This window comes from Diorhabda carinulata, chromosome 1 (assembly GCF_026250575.1).
Source record: "Diorhabda carinulata isolate Delta chromosome 1, icDioCari1.1, whole genome shotgun sequence".
NCBI lineage: Eukaryota > Metazoa > Arthropoda > Insecta > Coleoptera > Chrysomelidae > Diorhabda > Diorhabda carinulata.
The window spans coordinates 4,434,608-4,452,119 of NC_079460.1; the positions used below are offsets into that span (position 1 = coordinate 4,434,608).

The following is a 17,512-nucleotide window of genomic DNA, read 5'->3' on the forward strand; positions in this document are numbered from 1 at the left end:
CGTTATCGAGTTTTGAAAGTCCAGTTACGTGAATCGTTAAATTCAGATAAACTAAGTGTTTTTTCAATGAATATGGAGGAAGGGTACAAAGAAATGCATTCTCGAGAAAGCACCATCAAGAAATGGGTAAAACAAATAAATTTATTTAATCAGCGAACTAATCATCCTTTCATCGTCGCTATCTGCGTCTTCGTTTTCACAGTCTGGTACTATCATAGGCAAATTTTTGCAGACTTCCTTCGTACATTTATTACAAATGCTGGTACATTTTACACCATTCTTTTTGCATTTGCAGGTATCTTTAATACATCCGGTTGTGCAGTTACAGAAAATCGAACGTGGAGCAGCTTGAACTGTCATTTCCGCCCACTGCACAACCGACCGGCGCATACTGGTATAAGAATTTGCGCTTATTCCTGAGATATCAACATTTGAAGTTGAAGTTGAAGACTTTTGAAAATAATCGTATTTGAAACCAGCATAACTGGTACCGATTGATTGCTATGGAATTTAACAAATAAGTACTCCTCAACTCCTAATTTTACTCGCTACAAAGAATTCAGTGATGTGATCTCGAGCATTATTTCACGCAGTTAGAAATAGTAGTGCAATGAGAGCTTCAGCTGCAATTTTGTTGCTGCTCACTTTGCGTATGAGAGATAATAATATGTCAATAGAAAGCTGGAATATTTATCTTCAAAATGACGTAAGATTCGTCAAAATCGAACATTTCTATCGGGAGTTTCCCCGCGCTGGTTGAAAAAATGCAGCTTGCCGCGAGTCATGCAGATCACGAAAACCTTCAACAATTTTTTTTTAGGAATACGGTGCAATTTGGCGAAATTCTTGTAAGGACGCGTATTTTGGGGGGTTGCACCCCCCTTAAGGGTTGATAAGATTTTTCATAAGTGATGTGCACGTTACGACCCACATTTTGGAAAAAAAATATTGCAGAAGCAATTTAAATTGAAGTTCCTAGCCCTTTTTACTAGCCTATTTGTTAAATAAATAACTACCTCAAAATATCTCCCACATATTAAAATATAGTGTCTGTAAAAAATATTCTAAAGGTATAATAAGCTAATACTAACTGTCTACTAGGTGTTGCTTGGGAAGCTATAAACTGATAGGCTTGCAACAATCAAATTGTAAAATGATACAAAGTGAAACGATTTCAGTAGATACAGTAAACACAAAGGGTCCACTTGAAACTTAGGATTAACAATCAGTTTAGCATCGATTTTCCAAACCGATAATCTGATAGGATGATAGAAAAATGAAACACCGTCTACCATTGTTCACTGGAGTCAAAGTGAAAATTTATAACATACAGACACGATCGTAATATTTACCAACAGGTCCTTGATGTGGGTCGAAAGAGCCCATGTTAACAGAGACAAGTTTGGGGTTTTCAGTATCCAATAAAATTGATTTCCGTGTGAATCAATCCCGATTTTATGTGACATTAATATATACATTGTTGATTTAACAAATTAAAAACGAAGCTCGATTGAATGTTAATTTCGTGTGGTAGAAATCGATTCAGAGAACTGGGTGAAAATTTCAGGAACGAACAAAAATTGAAAAATCGAAAAAAGATTCGTCCAATGGAATGAAAAAATATAATTCACCCTCAATTTTTGATAAGTAACGTCGGTTGGTCTATATGAAATTCCCTGACGCCTACAAATCCTCAGATGGAGAAGGAGAATAAAAAAAGTTCCTTTTTCCAATAATAGCTCACTTCAGACTATCCAACACCTATAAACTAAAAATCCTAGGTTAAAACATAAATCTAAAGTCTTCTATAAGCTAATGATAAATAGTAGTTGAAACGAATAGAAAAAAAATGTCTATTTGCGATGTTTGTTGAATAATTATACACAAAAAACACATTAATATTCGATTTATTGCCCATACGGCTTTAATCAAACGTTCAGCAAGAGCTTCGTTGCACTTAGATACGAGAACTTCGCCACGGATCTGAATAAATAGTAATTTGCCGGTACAATGTCCGGAATAAATGTAGGATGGGATAAAAATTCAATACCACCAACTTTTTCAATCTTATTTTGTAGTATGTAGTTTAGCATTATCATGTTGTAGAATAACCCGATTTAGATTGACTAAATCTGGATTTTTCTCCAATAAAATCTCATCAGCTGACCACTATATACCTCGGCAATGATGGCTAGACCATCTGGAATGATTTCGAAGTACATTAAACTTTTATAATTCCACCAGATACACAATAGGCCAGAAAAATAGGAGTGGATAGTGAACTCAGTACATACTGGCACTATTAAATAGATTTTAAGGGAGAAGTAACTTATATTACATCATAGAATAAGTCGTGTAACTGCCATTGTCAAGTCCATATGAAGTACCAGCTTTCTAAAGATACTTGGCACGTTGGATACGTCAAATTTATGAAAATAAAAAATTTATCACCTCACAGCTGATTATAACAGAATTTACCATAAAATATATTTGCAATTATGTTGTTGGACAATTTTTATGGGGCATATGGCGCAGTCAGATGTACTAATATTGTCAATTCCCTGCAAATCCTTTATTTACTAATACATCATTTAAAAAGTCGTGTGACTGACACAGAGATGGCGCTATTGTCATATCCTTATAACGTTTATGAAGTACCAAAAACTATGTGTCAAATTCCATGACATTTCGATTAGTCATTTTCAAAACAATAAATTTATCATTGCTTATTGATAAAAAAATATTGTATAACCTGAGCAATTGTTTCAAAAGTGATATTCAGACTCTCCTCCATCGAAAGGAATCATTTTTTATTTGCTTAATGAATTTAAACGTAATAATACAGACACCGATGATGGTGAACGTTCTGGTCGTCCAGAAAACATCAAAAGAAGGATCTATCACTTAACTCTGAACTCAAAACGATTATAATCTGAGTGGACTGCAGCTGGTGAACTACGTCCGGAATGCCCAAAGGCACAACAGTCAGCTGGGAAGGTTATGGCTTCAGTATAGTTCACCGGTAAGAAATTCAGCTTAAATTAAAAAGTAATTGCTGCATCGAGAAGTTAGAGAAGCTCTCGAAGTAGATTACAGTGATGAATAAAACCGATTATTGGCAAAAAAATTGTGTTTTTGCTAGTCACATGACTTATTGAGTGATGTAGTTATTCAAACATCATTCTTCAAGCCTCTACATATCAGGAAATCATCAAGAAACATGTCTCGTGTATCTGAGCGGAATATCTAAAAACATAAATTTTATAAAATTAGTCGTATTGAGTGATTTTTTATCTGTCAATCTGTATTATAATGAACCAAACTCGAAAAGAACATAATTTAATCAAAATTGAACATGTTGCAATTTAAAAATAAATCATAAAGCAGTACCTCACTCAATGAGAACGAATGCCGGACAAAAAAGAATCACGGAAAAATTTTATAAAGTAATATAAGAATTATTAGTACTTATCTCAATTGTTTTATTTAGTTTTCATATTCCAACAATATAAAACAAACTTATATTGATCCACAATTGTGAATCCGGTCCTTATTATAGTATTAAACGAAACGCGCTACCCACGTGAATCAATGAAAATTGATTCGTTAATTCCTGACTGGCTCAACATCATCTTAACCCACTGATCGAGTGACAAGCTCTTGAAACAGGGGTCTTTGGCATTCTCGGTCCAGGGGCGGCCTTGCCCATTGAAAACAACATCAATTTAATTCAAAATACGAGTTAATAAGTTAATAGAGTTATGCTCAAAGAGCTATAGGTCCCTTAGAAGAAACTTCCTAAAACAAAATTTCCTTACAAAATTTAATTTCTTCTTCTTCTAACATTCTATTCCTTCAATGGGCCAGTTAGATAAATTGATGTCTGGCAACACTATAATCAGGATAATCCCCAGTTACAGCATTCTATTTTGTAGTCGGATGAAGCAACCTTCAAGCTAAACTAAGTCAAACGGCAAAACTGCCTGTACCGGAACGACCAGAAACCTCACGTCTTCATTGAAGAAAAATTAATCATGCTTGGGGTGTGTGTGTGGGCAGGTATCGATGCGGGATGTCTTATGGGACTAGAGGATCACGTGACGGGCCAAAGTTATCTGTGATTTCTTCCTGTTGGGAATTCTCAAGGATAGCATTTTTGGCAAGAAGACCACGCACCTCCGAACTGCAATTGGAGAAGAATTTGAAGCTTCTCTTGGACAGCTTGACCTTCCTCTCTGTTGAGAAACGTTGCCGTGATTGCATTGATCGATATGAGAATCAATTTGAACACTCACCCTTTTTGCATCCCTCTAGTAATTTCTTCTATTAAATTTATTTTCACCCAGCATTTTTTTCTGTTAATGTATAATCTGTATAATACATCTCCAAAACAATGATTCCAGAATTGATGTAGCTCGGTGTTCCTGAGCCATGTCTCTCTGTTGAGTAGATCTTGCAAATACTGCTCTAGAGGATTATCTTGGATAGCTCTGAAGAGTATTTGCCGTAATAGTATTGGTGAAACAGAATCAGGTCAACTCTGTATCGACTATGAGTCGAACTGCTCTCTTATGTATTGAGTCGAGCATCTTCAGGCTCCAAGCTGTTGCGAAATATATAGCTCTTCGGTCTTTAAGAAGGCTCCAAGCTTTTGTGAAGCTATTTCAGCTAATTCGACGATGATGATATGTTATGTCCAGACAGGACCGAATCCTGAGCTACAGGCTGGGTTTTTGCTATATTAAACTCAATCAAATTGCTATTGTCATAGTAGCTCTAGAGCGAGTTTGCATTTTGGTGAAGTAGATCGTTGATGTAAAGAAGAGTAGGTGACAAGATGCATCCCTGGGGAAAACCAGCGTAGACCTTAAATCTTTCTGAAATGTGACCATCGATAGCGAATGGATGCATCTTTGAGGAAGCTACTAAACCAGTCGATTAGTGAGGATAACAAACCAACATAATTTGCTTAGCAGGTTGGCATGCCAAACCTTGTCAAAAGCCTTCGATGTGTCCAGTGCGATTGCTATGGATTCCTCATGTTTCTTTATAGCTTGTACTTTAGAAGTTGGTTAGAAAAGCATAAATGGTTTTCTAGTTTCAATGAAAATAACAATATTCAGAAATCAAATTGCTATTGTAGAAACGACGGAAATTCGACCAATGATTGTTCATAGTTATTTTGAGTTTACATCTTCATGAGTGGATCTTAGACAATGCTGCTTAACTTATTTATTTCTTAAAAAACTCGATATATGGAGTTATCACAAATATGTAATAAATATAAAAGAGAAAGTGGATAATTATTTTCACAATAAAATTACCATTCATATTATTAGTATTGTTCGAGATTTTGTAGGTTGCTGTAGAGCGGGATATCAAGTACATATATCTCATTCAATTACATAATATTTTTTTTCTTATCGATACTAACCAATCGTGTTTAATCTGAATACTTTTGAGAAAAATTTATTTCTCATCGTGTAACAACGATTTTACCGCAATCTAATCAAATGTGTGTGTGAATTTCTTTGTTAGTTAATTTTCCGTAACATAAAAATGTTTTGTATATTCTTGATGATATAAAGACGAAGAATCAATATGATTTTTTGATAATTTTTTACTTTCGCGGTCCCTTCGTTTTTTGGTTCTTTCAAAATCGAAAAATCATCCGATTTCGATGATTTTTTTTTAAATTTTCGTTTTTGAAACAAATTTACGAAAAAAATTATGAGAATGAAAAACAAAATGAAAACTTTACTGGTTTCAGGGCTTCAAATATTCATGAAAATGCACTTATTCAAATTATAAAGTGAAGTTTTTATATATTTTTTTCATAATTTACACAAAAAAACGAACAAATTGGGAAGAAACTTCACACAAAAATTCTAATGTACCATGTTTTTGTAATTGAAAATAATAAGAAATTCACCTCACATATAATCGTTTGTACTTTTTATTTATTTTTTCCAAAATAAATTTCTTTGTGCAGATTAATAAAAAAAAATATATGAACTGCGTTTGAGGATTTGTAAAAAAGTTATGAACGATTATATCTCAAGAAGTGTATTTATGACCACAATGAAATTCATAAAACCATATAAAATCTTCAAGTGAGATAATTCGCATATTTTTTTCATAAATTCGTCGTAAAAACGAAGATTTAAAAAAAAATTCATCGAAATCGATGATTTTCGATTTTCTAGAACCAAAAAACGAGGGGACCGCGAAAGTATAAAGTTACCGATTTTTTTAATCTCGAAAAAGGTCTAGGAGTAAAGTTTAAAAACAAATTGAGTCTATTTGACCACAATTCGATTGAAAAAACTTTCATTCCAGACTTAATGCAAATGATAATAGAGTGAGTAGATAACGTGAAAATATTGCTGTGATATACATACGACTCTTCGTTTCTGAGGTTACCGGTATTCAAAGTTGTGAAATTAGAACTTATATCTAAAGTATATTTTCTATATTAAACATTCGAACATTAAGAATTTTTAATGGACGATTACGTATGTCCATATGGTGTATTTGACGGCATAAATAATTATAAACTACTGTCTGAAGACTTGGAGCGACTCATGCTCAGTGGTTAACAATCCGTATCTTTTACAGGATACAATCTAAAGATAGCAAAAATGAATTTTTCAATCGATTTTTTATTAGTTATTCTTTATTTAACTTGATAAGATTCATGGTTTATTTATTAATTTATTGAAAATACTTACAGGAGGTGTTAAAACACAATAAAACATTTCTAATTGAACTGTAGAAAAATTTGATTAGCCTAGAATTTTTTGTATAATAATCGCCGTTCATAATTTTCCCTTTTCAAGATAATTAATGAAAATTACCCCACTTGCATCCCAAGAAACCGACGCCATCAACTAGCCTGCAGATGGAACTGTCTTCGCTTTCTTTGCAGCTGGTTCTCCCTTTTTAGTCCATTGTTTTGATTGTTGTTTTGCTTCAGGCGTGAAGTGATGTGAAACATTGCCAAAAACTCAATGATCAATTGCCACTTTGTGGATTTTCTCCTGCATTTCTGGAGTCGTCACCTCATTTGGTCGACCACTGCATTGCTGATCTTCCTATTTCGTACGGTCTCGTCTAAACTTTGCTACCCAATATTTTTCTGTTGATAACGAAGAAGCCATATCACCCAGAGTAGAATCTAGTTCAGGATTTATATTATTATAAATAATTTTACAATATTATATATAAGGCTTTTCAAATAAAAGTATTGTATTACATAAGGATGATCAAATTAATTTAAAAATGTTCACTATTGATGGCTATCGTCTTCAAACTTGACAGAATGCTGTATAGATTATATACTTTCTGATATAGTGGTATTTTTCAAGCAACTACTACTATCTCTAGGTCAGACCAAGTTTCCTTTTTCCATTATCCTCCAAAGGATGAAGTGACACCATTTATATTTGATTCAGCAGTTATTTCCATGCTTGGCTATCTTGTTCAAGACATGGTGCAGTCTCATATTCATTGAGGATTTTGTTTGGTCTACCCATCTAGTTGGAGATCTGCCTCTAGGACGTTTCCCTTCTGTGATTTCCTGATCTTCTAGCTATATGTCCCAGGTACTTCAGATCATTCGGTTTATTTTGGTTTGTAGCCTTATAGGTGGACCAATTTCTGGTAATACTGATACGTTGGTTCGATGTTCTGTCCACGATACTCGTAAGATTAATCCATAAACCCACATTTCGAAAGCCTCTATTCGGTTTTTATCTGCTTTGTTGCAATGGGGAAGATAAGAGCATCAACTAGACGGAGTTTCGTTGTTTTCGTGTTTTCGATGTTTTGTGTTTGTGGAGAATTCGTGTCTTGTCTATCAACTATCATTATTTTTCGCTGATAACAGACAGTCTGGTCATAATTTCTGTTATTGCTGGTACGGTTGGCGCTATGATCAGTGTGTCGTCGACGTGGCGCAGGTTGTTGATCCTCTTTCCGCCAACTGATATTCCGTCTTACCACTCATCTACAACACCTCTCATGACGTATTCGCTATAAACGTTAATTAAAGTCATCCAACAGGCATAGACATCATCTATCCAACTATTTGTTTGTCATTTGAATAGTATCTCATCTGAATTTCTCTTCATAGTCGGATCAATGAAAAAGAAACTGCCTATGACACTTCTTTGATCATTATTCGGCTTGCGAATGACCAACAGTGGTATTGTTCAATCAACCACCGCCATCTTTATGTCAGGTACTTCTAAGACCATCCCCTTAGTATACTTCCTTTGTCTGTTATGCAGCCTGTAGCTGAGAGCGTGATTGTAGTGCATTACTTCCAAAAATAACCAGAAGTACTAATAATAAAATAAGGCTTTAAATAACGCTGGGGAGAATTGTGCAAAGGTGTTTGTTTCGTCAGGAAAACTTACCAATCATTGCTCAGGTAGGATTTGAATTTATTGATCGGCCACCATACGCGCCAGATTTTGCTGTAAATTATTGGTTTGAAGATTGGGAAATTGTGTTAACCTTGAATATTTTATTGTATGCAGTGTGTCCCATGACGAGGGAAATTGAAAATTTGGGTTTTCGTATACGATTTTTTTTCAAAAATGGCCGACTTCCGGTTCTACTGACTGTAACTTTGTTATTTCAAACAGGGCACCCTGTATATCAATACATTTTTGAAATCTACGTAAAATTTAAGTATCCTTTTGTTTAAAAACTTTTTTTGAAAAATTCATATTCTTTGAGTTATTAATTTTTTTGTAAAAAATTTGACCATTGCAGACCCTTATAAATTATTTTTTTATGTGGATACCCTTGAAGATATGAAAATGGTTTCTATTTGGTTGCTTTTAGCTAGGTCGGACGTATTTGAATTTATGTTGAAAAATTTTTCATTTTATACAGGGTGTGTATAAAAAGTGTTCAAAGTTTAATTTCATAAATATCAAATATCTTTATTTTTTTGAATAGAATCACCCGGATTTTTCTATTTTTTTAATGCATTCAAGGGTAAAAAATGAAGCAAATTCTTGTATAGTTTCTTATATGTGAACCTTACCGTTATTCATATATTAAATGTTTTCTGTAAATTTTTAGAGATGCAATAAAATTTAGATAACACCTGCATCTCTAAAAATTTACGGGAAACATTCAACATGAATTTGCTTTATTTTTACCCCTGAATGCATTAAAATACAAAATACTGGGTGGTTCTATTCTAAAAATAAAAAAATTTGATATTTATGTTAAGTTATATTAAGTTAAACTTTGAACACTTTTTATACACCTCCTGTATGAAATCAAAAAATTTTTCCACATAGATTCAAATACGTCTGACCTTGCTAAAAGCCACCCAACAGAAACAATTTTCATATCTTTGAGGGTATCCTTGTAAACAAATTATTTATAAGGGTTTGCAACGGTCAAATTTTTTATAAAGTATGCATTTTTCGAAAAAAGTTTTCAGACAAAATTTTACTAAAATTTCAAGCAAATTTCAAAAATGTGTTAATATACAAAATGTTCTATTTAAAACAACAAAGTTACAGTCCATCATCAAAAATATCGTATCCGAAAACACAAACGTAGAAATATTCGTCATTTCACTATAAGTATTTTGTCAGATAAAGATAGTTTCAACTCGTCGTGGGTCACCCTGTATAGGTCAGGGTGGGAGCAAATTGATTAGCCTTCGTATTGTTCACCAATGTGAAATTCTCTATTAATATAACAAAAAAATGTTTACTTGTTAAAATTTCTTAGATTTCACATAGCATTTTCACATTTCAAAAGCGTTAACAATATGATTTATATAGAGAAATAAATTTTTACTTTATTTGCACTTATTGTTAATTAAATGGAATCCCACCTAATAACCTCATATATTTCTACGAAATTCTAAATATTTCGTAATGAGAAGCTTGATATCTTAACATACTAGCATTCCACAATCCAGTAAATCCAACCCTGGAATTATAGCGTGGCAATTACGATAAAAAGATGAAAATATAAAAAGTTTGTTTTGTGGCTATAATCAATTTCAGGGTGAAATACTACGAGAGAAAATTGATATTGAAGATGATGAAATTAATGTCACATATTCTAATTTCAATTAGCATTATTGGGAAAATTTGAGGCTCTAATAATCGCTTCCATTTGACTGAGAATACTGTTTCAGAACGAATTTTATGAAGCAGTAACACCGAATAATTTAGGAACTTATCTAGTTTATAGTGGAAAACAAAAGTTTGAACATAAGAGATGGGACGAGAGAATGAAAATCTTATCTTTTATGCTTTGCATCTTATCTTTATGTAAAATTATACAATACGAGCTCAGATATTCCTTCAAATATACTAAGATAAAATGCTGTTTGTTTCTGAAGTACGGGGTGTTGAAGTTGCTCACTATCCTGTAGGTATAAATCATTATATCATTGTGAAAATATACGAGGTTTCATAAAAAATAAACTCAATTGTAGGGTAACATATTTTAATGCACTAGTGTGTAAAAAAATTACCATTAAGCTTCTGTACTTGCTAGTAGGAAAAATATTGTATGCAATTGGTGTGTAAGGGAATTTTTTCGACGAATGTGATTATCGCATTTGCCTGTGGCTCATGGCAACCAAAAAAATAATAGTGGGATGGAGCCCATCGGCGTAAAAAATATTACCATTACCATAGCGAATTTTTTCAGAAAAGGTGAAAAGAAATCTCATCCGAGCATTTTCAATTGTACAATTTTTATTTATCTACCAAAATTTCATTAATCACAAGAAAAATGTGAGATTTCATATCAAATTCATAAGTAATTTTTGGACGGGAGAATTTTCGATTGAAAATTAAGATTTGGAACTTAAAAAGATAAGTTCTTATCAAATTTCGTAAAAAAATGAAAAATAAAAACCCAAAAACTTGGTTATATCAATTTTTCACATAAATTGTGAGGTTATGTTAAAAAAATTGTAGATCGTTTTATTACCTATAACTTTACTATTTACATTTTTAGTATAGGACTTTTAGTTTTGCCGGAAATCGAAATAAACCGTTTTTTCATCCTTAAAAACCCACCCCCTTACTCTTGCTGACCTCAGATCACCCATAAATTATTTTTCCTTTCATTTTAATTATTTTTTCCAATAGGTTTCATCAAACTATTTTTTTTCCTTTTATTCATTTCCAAAGCCTCTACTTTGGTCTAATAGTTTCCGAAACTTTGTAGACACTTGCCACTTGTTGGGGACGAATTGATTGCCATTTAGTTTCTGGGGTATCGTTAGATATCTAAGCTTCGTTCCCAATAACTCTCTTTTTGTTGATAAAAGTTTAGATATATTGAACATATCTAAGGTTTTCTTCCAATTCCATTCATTTTTGGTCATTAAAAGATATAATAGGCACACATAGTCGTCGATAGATTTGAATATTTCTTATCTATATGCAAATACTTCGGCTTCGTTTCGAAAAGTTACCAAAAAGAATCTTGTTTTGATTTTTTTATGTCAAATGATCTTTTTTTCAATTTTTGTGAAAAGCTGGATTGAAATCATTACCGGTAAAGTGTATATGCAATACATACATTAGTAAATCATATCATATATTGTCGAAAATTAAGTTAAAATATTTTTATTTTGAAAAATACAATCATTCCAATGCTTCTCTAGTTTCTCGATGCCGTGCTTGTAGAAGGACATGTCTTTTACTTCAAAATAGACTTCAGTTTCTGAATTTCTTACCGACGAGCGTTTTTTTGAGATCAGTATTCACTGGGGGCCAGATCTGTATTATACGGTGGATGAAGAAGCAATTTCGAAGTGTTTTTAACCCTTTTTGCTATCGACTTGTGAATCGGTGCATTGTCTTGGTGAAACTTCGGCTGTTTTACCTAGATTTTTGCATTAAAACGATTCAACAACTCTATGTAGCCTCAATTATTGCTTGTATTTCCCTTTTGGAGATAGTCGATGAACAATATTTCTAAAATACTGGAGTCATAACCTTCCCAGCTGACTGTTGTGCCCTTGGACGCTTCGAACGTGGTTCACCGACTACAGTCCACTCAGATAATGATCGTTTTGATTCCGGAATGAAGTGATGGATCCATGTTTCATTCGTTTTCACATATTTATGCACAAAATTTGATTTATTACGTGTAAACACTGGTGTGAATCATCAACACATTGTAGTTATTGATCGAATGGCACTTAGAAAAAAGCTTTTTCATGGTCAAATGTTTATGCGTAATTGTAAATAAACTGCCTTCTGATATCTTTAAGGCTTTAGCTATCTCACGCAATTTCCTTTTATGATTAGTTATAATCAATTTGTGAACTTTTTTGATGTCTTCTGGAGTAGCTACCTCAATTGGACGACCAGAAGTTTAACCATCATCAGAGTCTGTACCACCACGTTTAAATTCAGCCAACTAATAACAAATGGTTCTTTTCGATGGAGTAGAGTCCGGATAATACTTTAGAGCTTGTACAGTATTTTTTTTTCATCAAGAAGCAATGATAAATTCATTGTTTTAAAAATAACAGAAGTAGCTTTACTTAAATGTCTGTCACTTTTTTCTGACTAATCGGAATGCCATGAAATATTACAAATAGTTTTTTGACAGTTGGTACTTCATAAACGTCATACGGATTTGACAAGTATAGTACATCCGACTGCGCATATGCCTAAAATTTTTTGTTTTGATAAATTTGGCATATTCGACATGTCAAGTGACCCAATATTTTTGTCCGACAACTTTTTTTCGTTAATTGATTGTGGTAATAATTTTTTTTGTATAAAATTGAGAACTACGTGATAGTTTGACAGACAATCGCTCCACTACCACAATGCGCCAAATCCAAAATTTGTCAACTCCACCCAAATTATAGATAAAAAGAGCCTCAACGATGTGGTGGTTATAAATAAAACATTCTCGCTGGACTATTACTGATACGAGTGGAATACGCGATAAAAAATCGACGAGAAGAAAGCAAACGGATTGAAATTAGTGGTACCAATAAAAAAATCCTTGAAATTTTGGTGAATTGCATTAAGGAAATGAATCTGACTATTGCGGACGTTTGTGCACGTTTAATGGCACAGCTTTAGAAGTTGGACCTCGTACGCCCAAACTTAACGACAATCCATTAAAATTTTGCAGTCGTAACAACTCCGAGGGACATAAAATTTTATTTCGGTTTATTTCTCACGTATCTCGATTTGGAATGTGTTTGTTGTGGTCAGTAACGAATTCAGGAGTAGATACGAGTACTTATCTCGAGATGCTTCCTTAATTGAATCACTAAAACTATGATACCATCGATTGCCTATAAAACTATTTATTACCGGACGGGCACACACGTTTGATATTTTTTGCATTTTTTTAATATACAAACAGCCGAAAGAAGAAATTATATATAGGTGAGAGCTTATCCAACATTTGCACCAAAAACAAGGGTGGATACACATGAAAATTCGACCCCGGAAATTCCAAATAACCTCCTCAATATTCTAACAGCATGGAATTAACTTAATCCTCACGGAGTTATATAGTAGCACGTTTATGGAAAAACCAACAACCTTCCATACTATTTCATAACACTGCCTTCCATTCTTCACTCTTTCTCTTTTACTATTTCAGCGAAGCTACGCTGCTCCTAGAGATTCGACACGTGCGATATTAATTTTTAAAATCAAATCACCAAGATATTCAACCAAAATGGTACTAAAAAGGATAATTTATAGGACCATTGATACTGGCATACGGGGATGGTGTAGTACTGCTGTGAGCATAGGAAAATTTTGTAATGATTTTAAAGGGACAACAAGTAAAACATTTATTTACCTTTGTGTGGTTATTTAGGACGAGGACGAGCATTTAGAACCGAGGTTGATGAGAAGAAATAAACAGTAAAGAATAAAAGAAAAAAATTAAAAGATCCAAGAGAAAATTCCCCAAAGAACCGAAAAATAATGTACATAAAACAAGCAGTAACAAGAGAAAAAGGTAATTCAAAGAAATGATAGAGAGTTATGAAGAAGATATAGAAAACATAATAGAAATGAATGAGGAAGAAGTGAGGACTAGAAAACCAATGGAAAAAAGTTATATGAGTGGATGATCAAGTTAAGGCGTAGAAAAAAAGTGTCATTCGAAAATCGAAAATTTTATTCTTGGATCTTTCGAAAAATTTGAGGTTATGTTATGTGAATATGAATATCAAATATCGATTTTTAGCTTTAAATTTTTGATTTTTGGTATTAAATAATTTGCAAATTTATAAAATTTTGTTGATTTAAAACGTTAGACTTTAATTCTATGCCCCTATATGTTAAATGTATAGCTCCGGGGCTGATTCTTCCCTGGAAATTCTGGGCAAATGCTTTCAATTCTAAAGCTCGTCTTGCACTTGCAGCATAGTCGTAAAATGTATAGTGCACTTTAATGGTTGTAACTTTTCCACCTGAAGTGGCATTCCCAAAGCACGAAAAAAAGGTCAAATGAAGATTTTTTTCCACCAAAATTAATTCGATTTTCATAATGAATCAGAAATTTCGATTTGAATTTCTCCAATTTTCAGATAACATTTATTGCAGCCCCTGTATCGTTGTCGTGCCCTCTTAACGTTCGTTCTCCATTATTGACCCATTGCGCCTACTCGATGCGTACGCAAAAGAATATTACATAGGCACGACTGACACTACAACCTCGCACCATTCGAATGGCTTTGACTTGCCTGAAATGTAAAACACATTAATCACTTCCTTGTATCTAGAGACATAACCGCTGGCATTTAACCAATAGAAATTTAGATAGTCGTAAAAGGTGGAGCCTACGCACGCCTCACTATCGCTATTGGATAACTACAAACGGAAACTGGATTCAGAATAAAAAAATCGGACGAAAACCTCTGCCTTCTTTTATAATGACCCTATTGTTGTACGTGCTTTTCTATAGGCAGACACATTAGTGGGACGGTTCAATTTTAGCCAAAATATTTTCATTTCTTTCATTCATTCATTGTTTAAATTATTTAAATAATATACGAGGGTCGTTGCGTTTATATTCGATAAAAAAAAACGTACTCAAGATTTAAAAGTTTAAAATTATTCAGAAAGATTCCTCTTCGTTCTAGCACACCAGAGCTCAGATCTACTAGAAGACTGCCAAAAATTGTTAGAAAGGTTCAAATATCCCTGGGAGATGATGCCACTGATGTATGCAATACTCAAAGACGCTAGAGCGGATCTGGAAGAAGCTTCCAGGAGGATAGACGAAGGTAAATATAAAATAAATTAAATAAACATTTCTAATTATATAGAGTGACTCATTTATATTGAAAATTCGTGTGTGAAATCTTACACTTTGTGTAAACAATTATTTATTTATAATACTTTTCTGAAAACAACAACATAATTAATATATTCAGCAATCGTTGGTATTAATAAGTACTAATATTTATTGTACAATTGGAGGTTGAAGTAGACGTTTTGATTTTCCTGATGGAATGTCGCAAAGCTTGTTTTTTATGATACTTTGTATGGATTCTTCTACTACATACTTTGAAAGAACTATCCTTCACGTCTTTGCAAAGTAAACAAACCAACGCCGCTTTCCAACCAAAATGGTCGCCGAAGAAGAACGCATTAGTTGTCCAGTATATTCTCCAGAATTTTCCAGTTTCAGGTATTTTATAACATGTTTCGGAACAGCGTTGTTGGTATAGCACCCAACAACTTCCGCTGACCATATTTTTCAGATCTGTATATTTACGGTAAAGTAAACAGGACTCGAATGCTTATTCCTCATTGGTAAAGGAAAAACTACTAGAGATTTCCACATTGTCTAAACTCGAACGTATTAAATCATTTCTACGACATGTACCAAAGATCCCAGGAGATATTCTTCATCTGAAGCTTTGTTACTTTTTCTGCCGTTGTTACCCTGGACTTTTTTGATATACAGAGTGTTCCGCGACGCAAACAATTCGGGAAATGACATGAAGATAATGTTGTGACGTTTCTCATACGACCCGGATTCTACGGAGGATATTGCTTTGAATTTGGGATAGCGTTTGAATATTCTGCCTTATAGCCTCACAATGGAGCTTTATTCTATCAACTGGTGTTGCAAATTGCACCAATCTTTTAATATATTCTCAAAAAAATGAATCCATTGTATTTAATTCACGACAACGTGGTGGACATGCAAATGGACCTCCCCGACTAATGCACCTATTAGAAAAAATGTTATTACGATGATTTTTTACGTCGTTTAGGTAATGGAGAGGGGCTCCATCATGCATCAACCACACGTATCTGCGAATGTTTGGAGAAATATCATATAACGTGAGTGGGAAATCATTTGAGAGAAATTCCAAGTATCGCTGGTTAATCATTTTTGGTACTATTAGGTATGATGTATTATATTCCCTTTGAAAATAAAATAAATTTGATTCTTATCATTTTTTGCGTTGTTTTCAGGTAAGTATAATAAAAATTATCGTTCATTACACGTACAAAAATTGACTTTTCCGTCTCCTCCAAATTAAATATCTTATATTGTGCTAAAATGTGCTTAAAATGTGCTATGATTTCATGAAAATTCACTTACTTTTGTTACTTTATATCCTCAAAAGAAAAAAAAGCCTCACAATATGGTTCTATGAGCGGATACCAATATTTCAATATTTGATTTTGTAAAGCAGAGGGGTTAATTGAAAAAACCAAAAAGCAAGTTCTTAACAATAACTTCTTTGCTAATTATTGCAGATTAAGTTTCATTTTAAGCACATTCCGATAGAGGGTGCTCTTTTTAATTGTTAATTTAGGTAGTTTTCGAACTCTAGGTTTTGTGTAACGTTCATAATAATGACATTTTAAATAACTGTTCAAAGCGTTAGACATTAGTGTTGAAAATATTTTAACACTGATAGCAAAACGTTACTTCTAACACTTATAAAAAGCTTAAGGAAATTTTGGTGACGGCCATTCGAACATACGGAATTTCGAACCCAATTAACAACTAACCGATATAACATCCGCGTTTCCAGTGTAAATGAGTCATACTGTATATATATATGTGATAAAAATTGTAAAATTTGTATAAATGATTGATTAAAACAATAATTATTTGATATTCACAAAAACTGTGTTCTGTACTCTAGTTTTTATTGGATGGGCCAAGACATGGAGTTGAGTGTGCAAATATAGATCGTAAAGTTTTGATCTCAAAGAATACTGCAAATTATTTCTCCCTGCATTTCTAGATTTTTTGTTCAGATAATTTAATGAGAATTGCTGTGTCTGAAGTGCTGATTCTATATCTAGTCCAGTGATCACAGCTCCTGACCCACGACAATTAGTTATGTCGCTGATTTTCTGGATGTAGATAGTTCTGAGGGGGTGCTCTATTGATACAGTAAAAACATCAAAATTTTGGCTGCTAATCGATATATTTTTATTTAAATGTTCTAATATCTGAATTTTCCAAATAACTCGGAATCTATGCTAAA

General features: G+C 33.2%; 1 protein-coding gene across 2 annotated transcripts in view; it reads left to right on the forward strand.

Annotated features, from left to right (window-relative positions):
• Nucleotides 1-17,512, forward strand: part of LOC130898241 (protein doublesex) — a 158,930-nt gene that overhangs the window by 58,669 nt on the left and 82,749 nt on the right. For both annotated transcript variants that reach the window (XM_057807416.1, XM_057807494.1), the window contains exon 2: nucleotides 15,134-15,277. In XM_057807416.1, coding sequence (XP_057663399.1) covers nucleotides 15,134-15,277 — 144 coding nt within the window. The remainder of the gene's footprint in view (nucleotides 1-15,133; nucleotides 15,278-17,512) is intronic.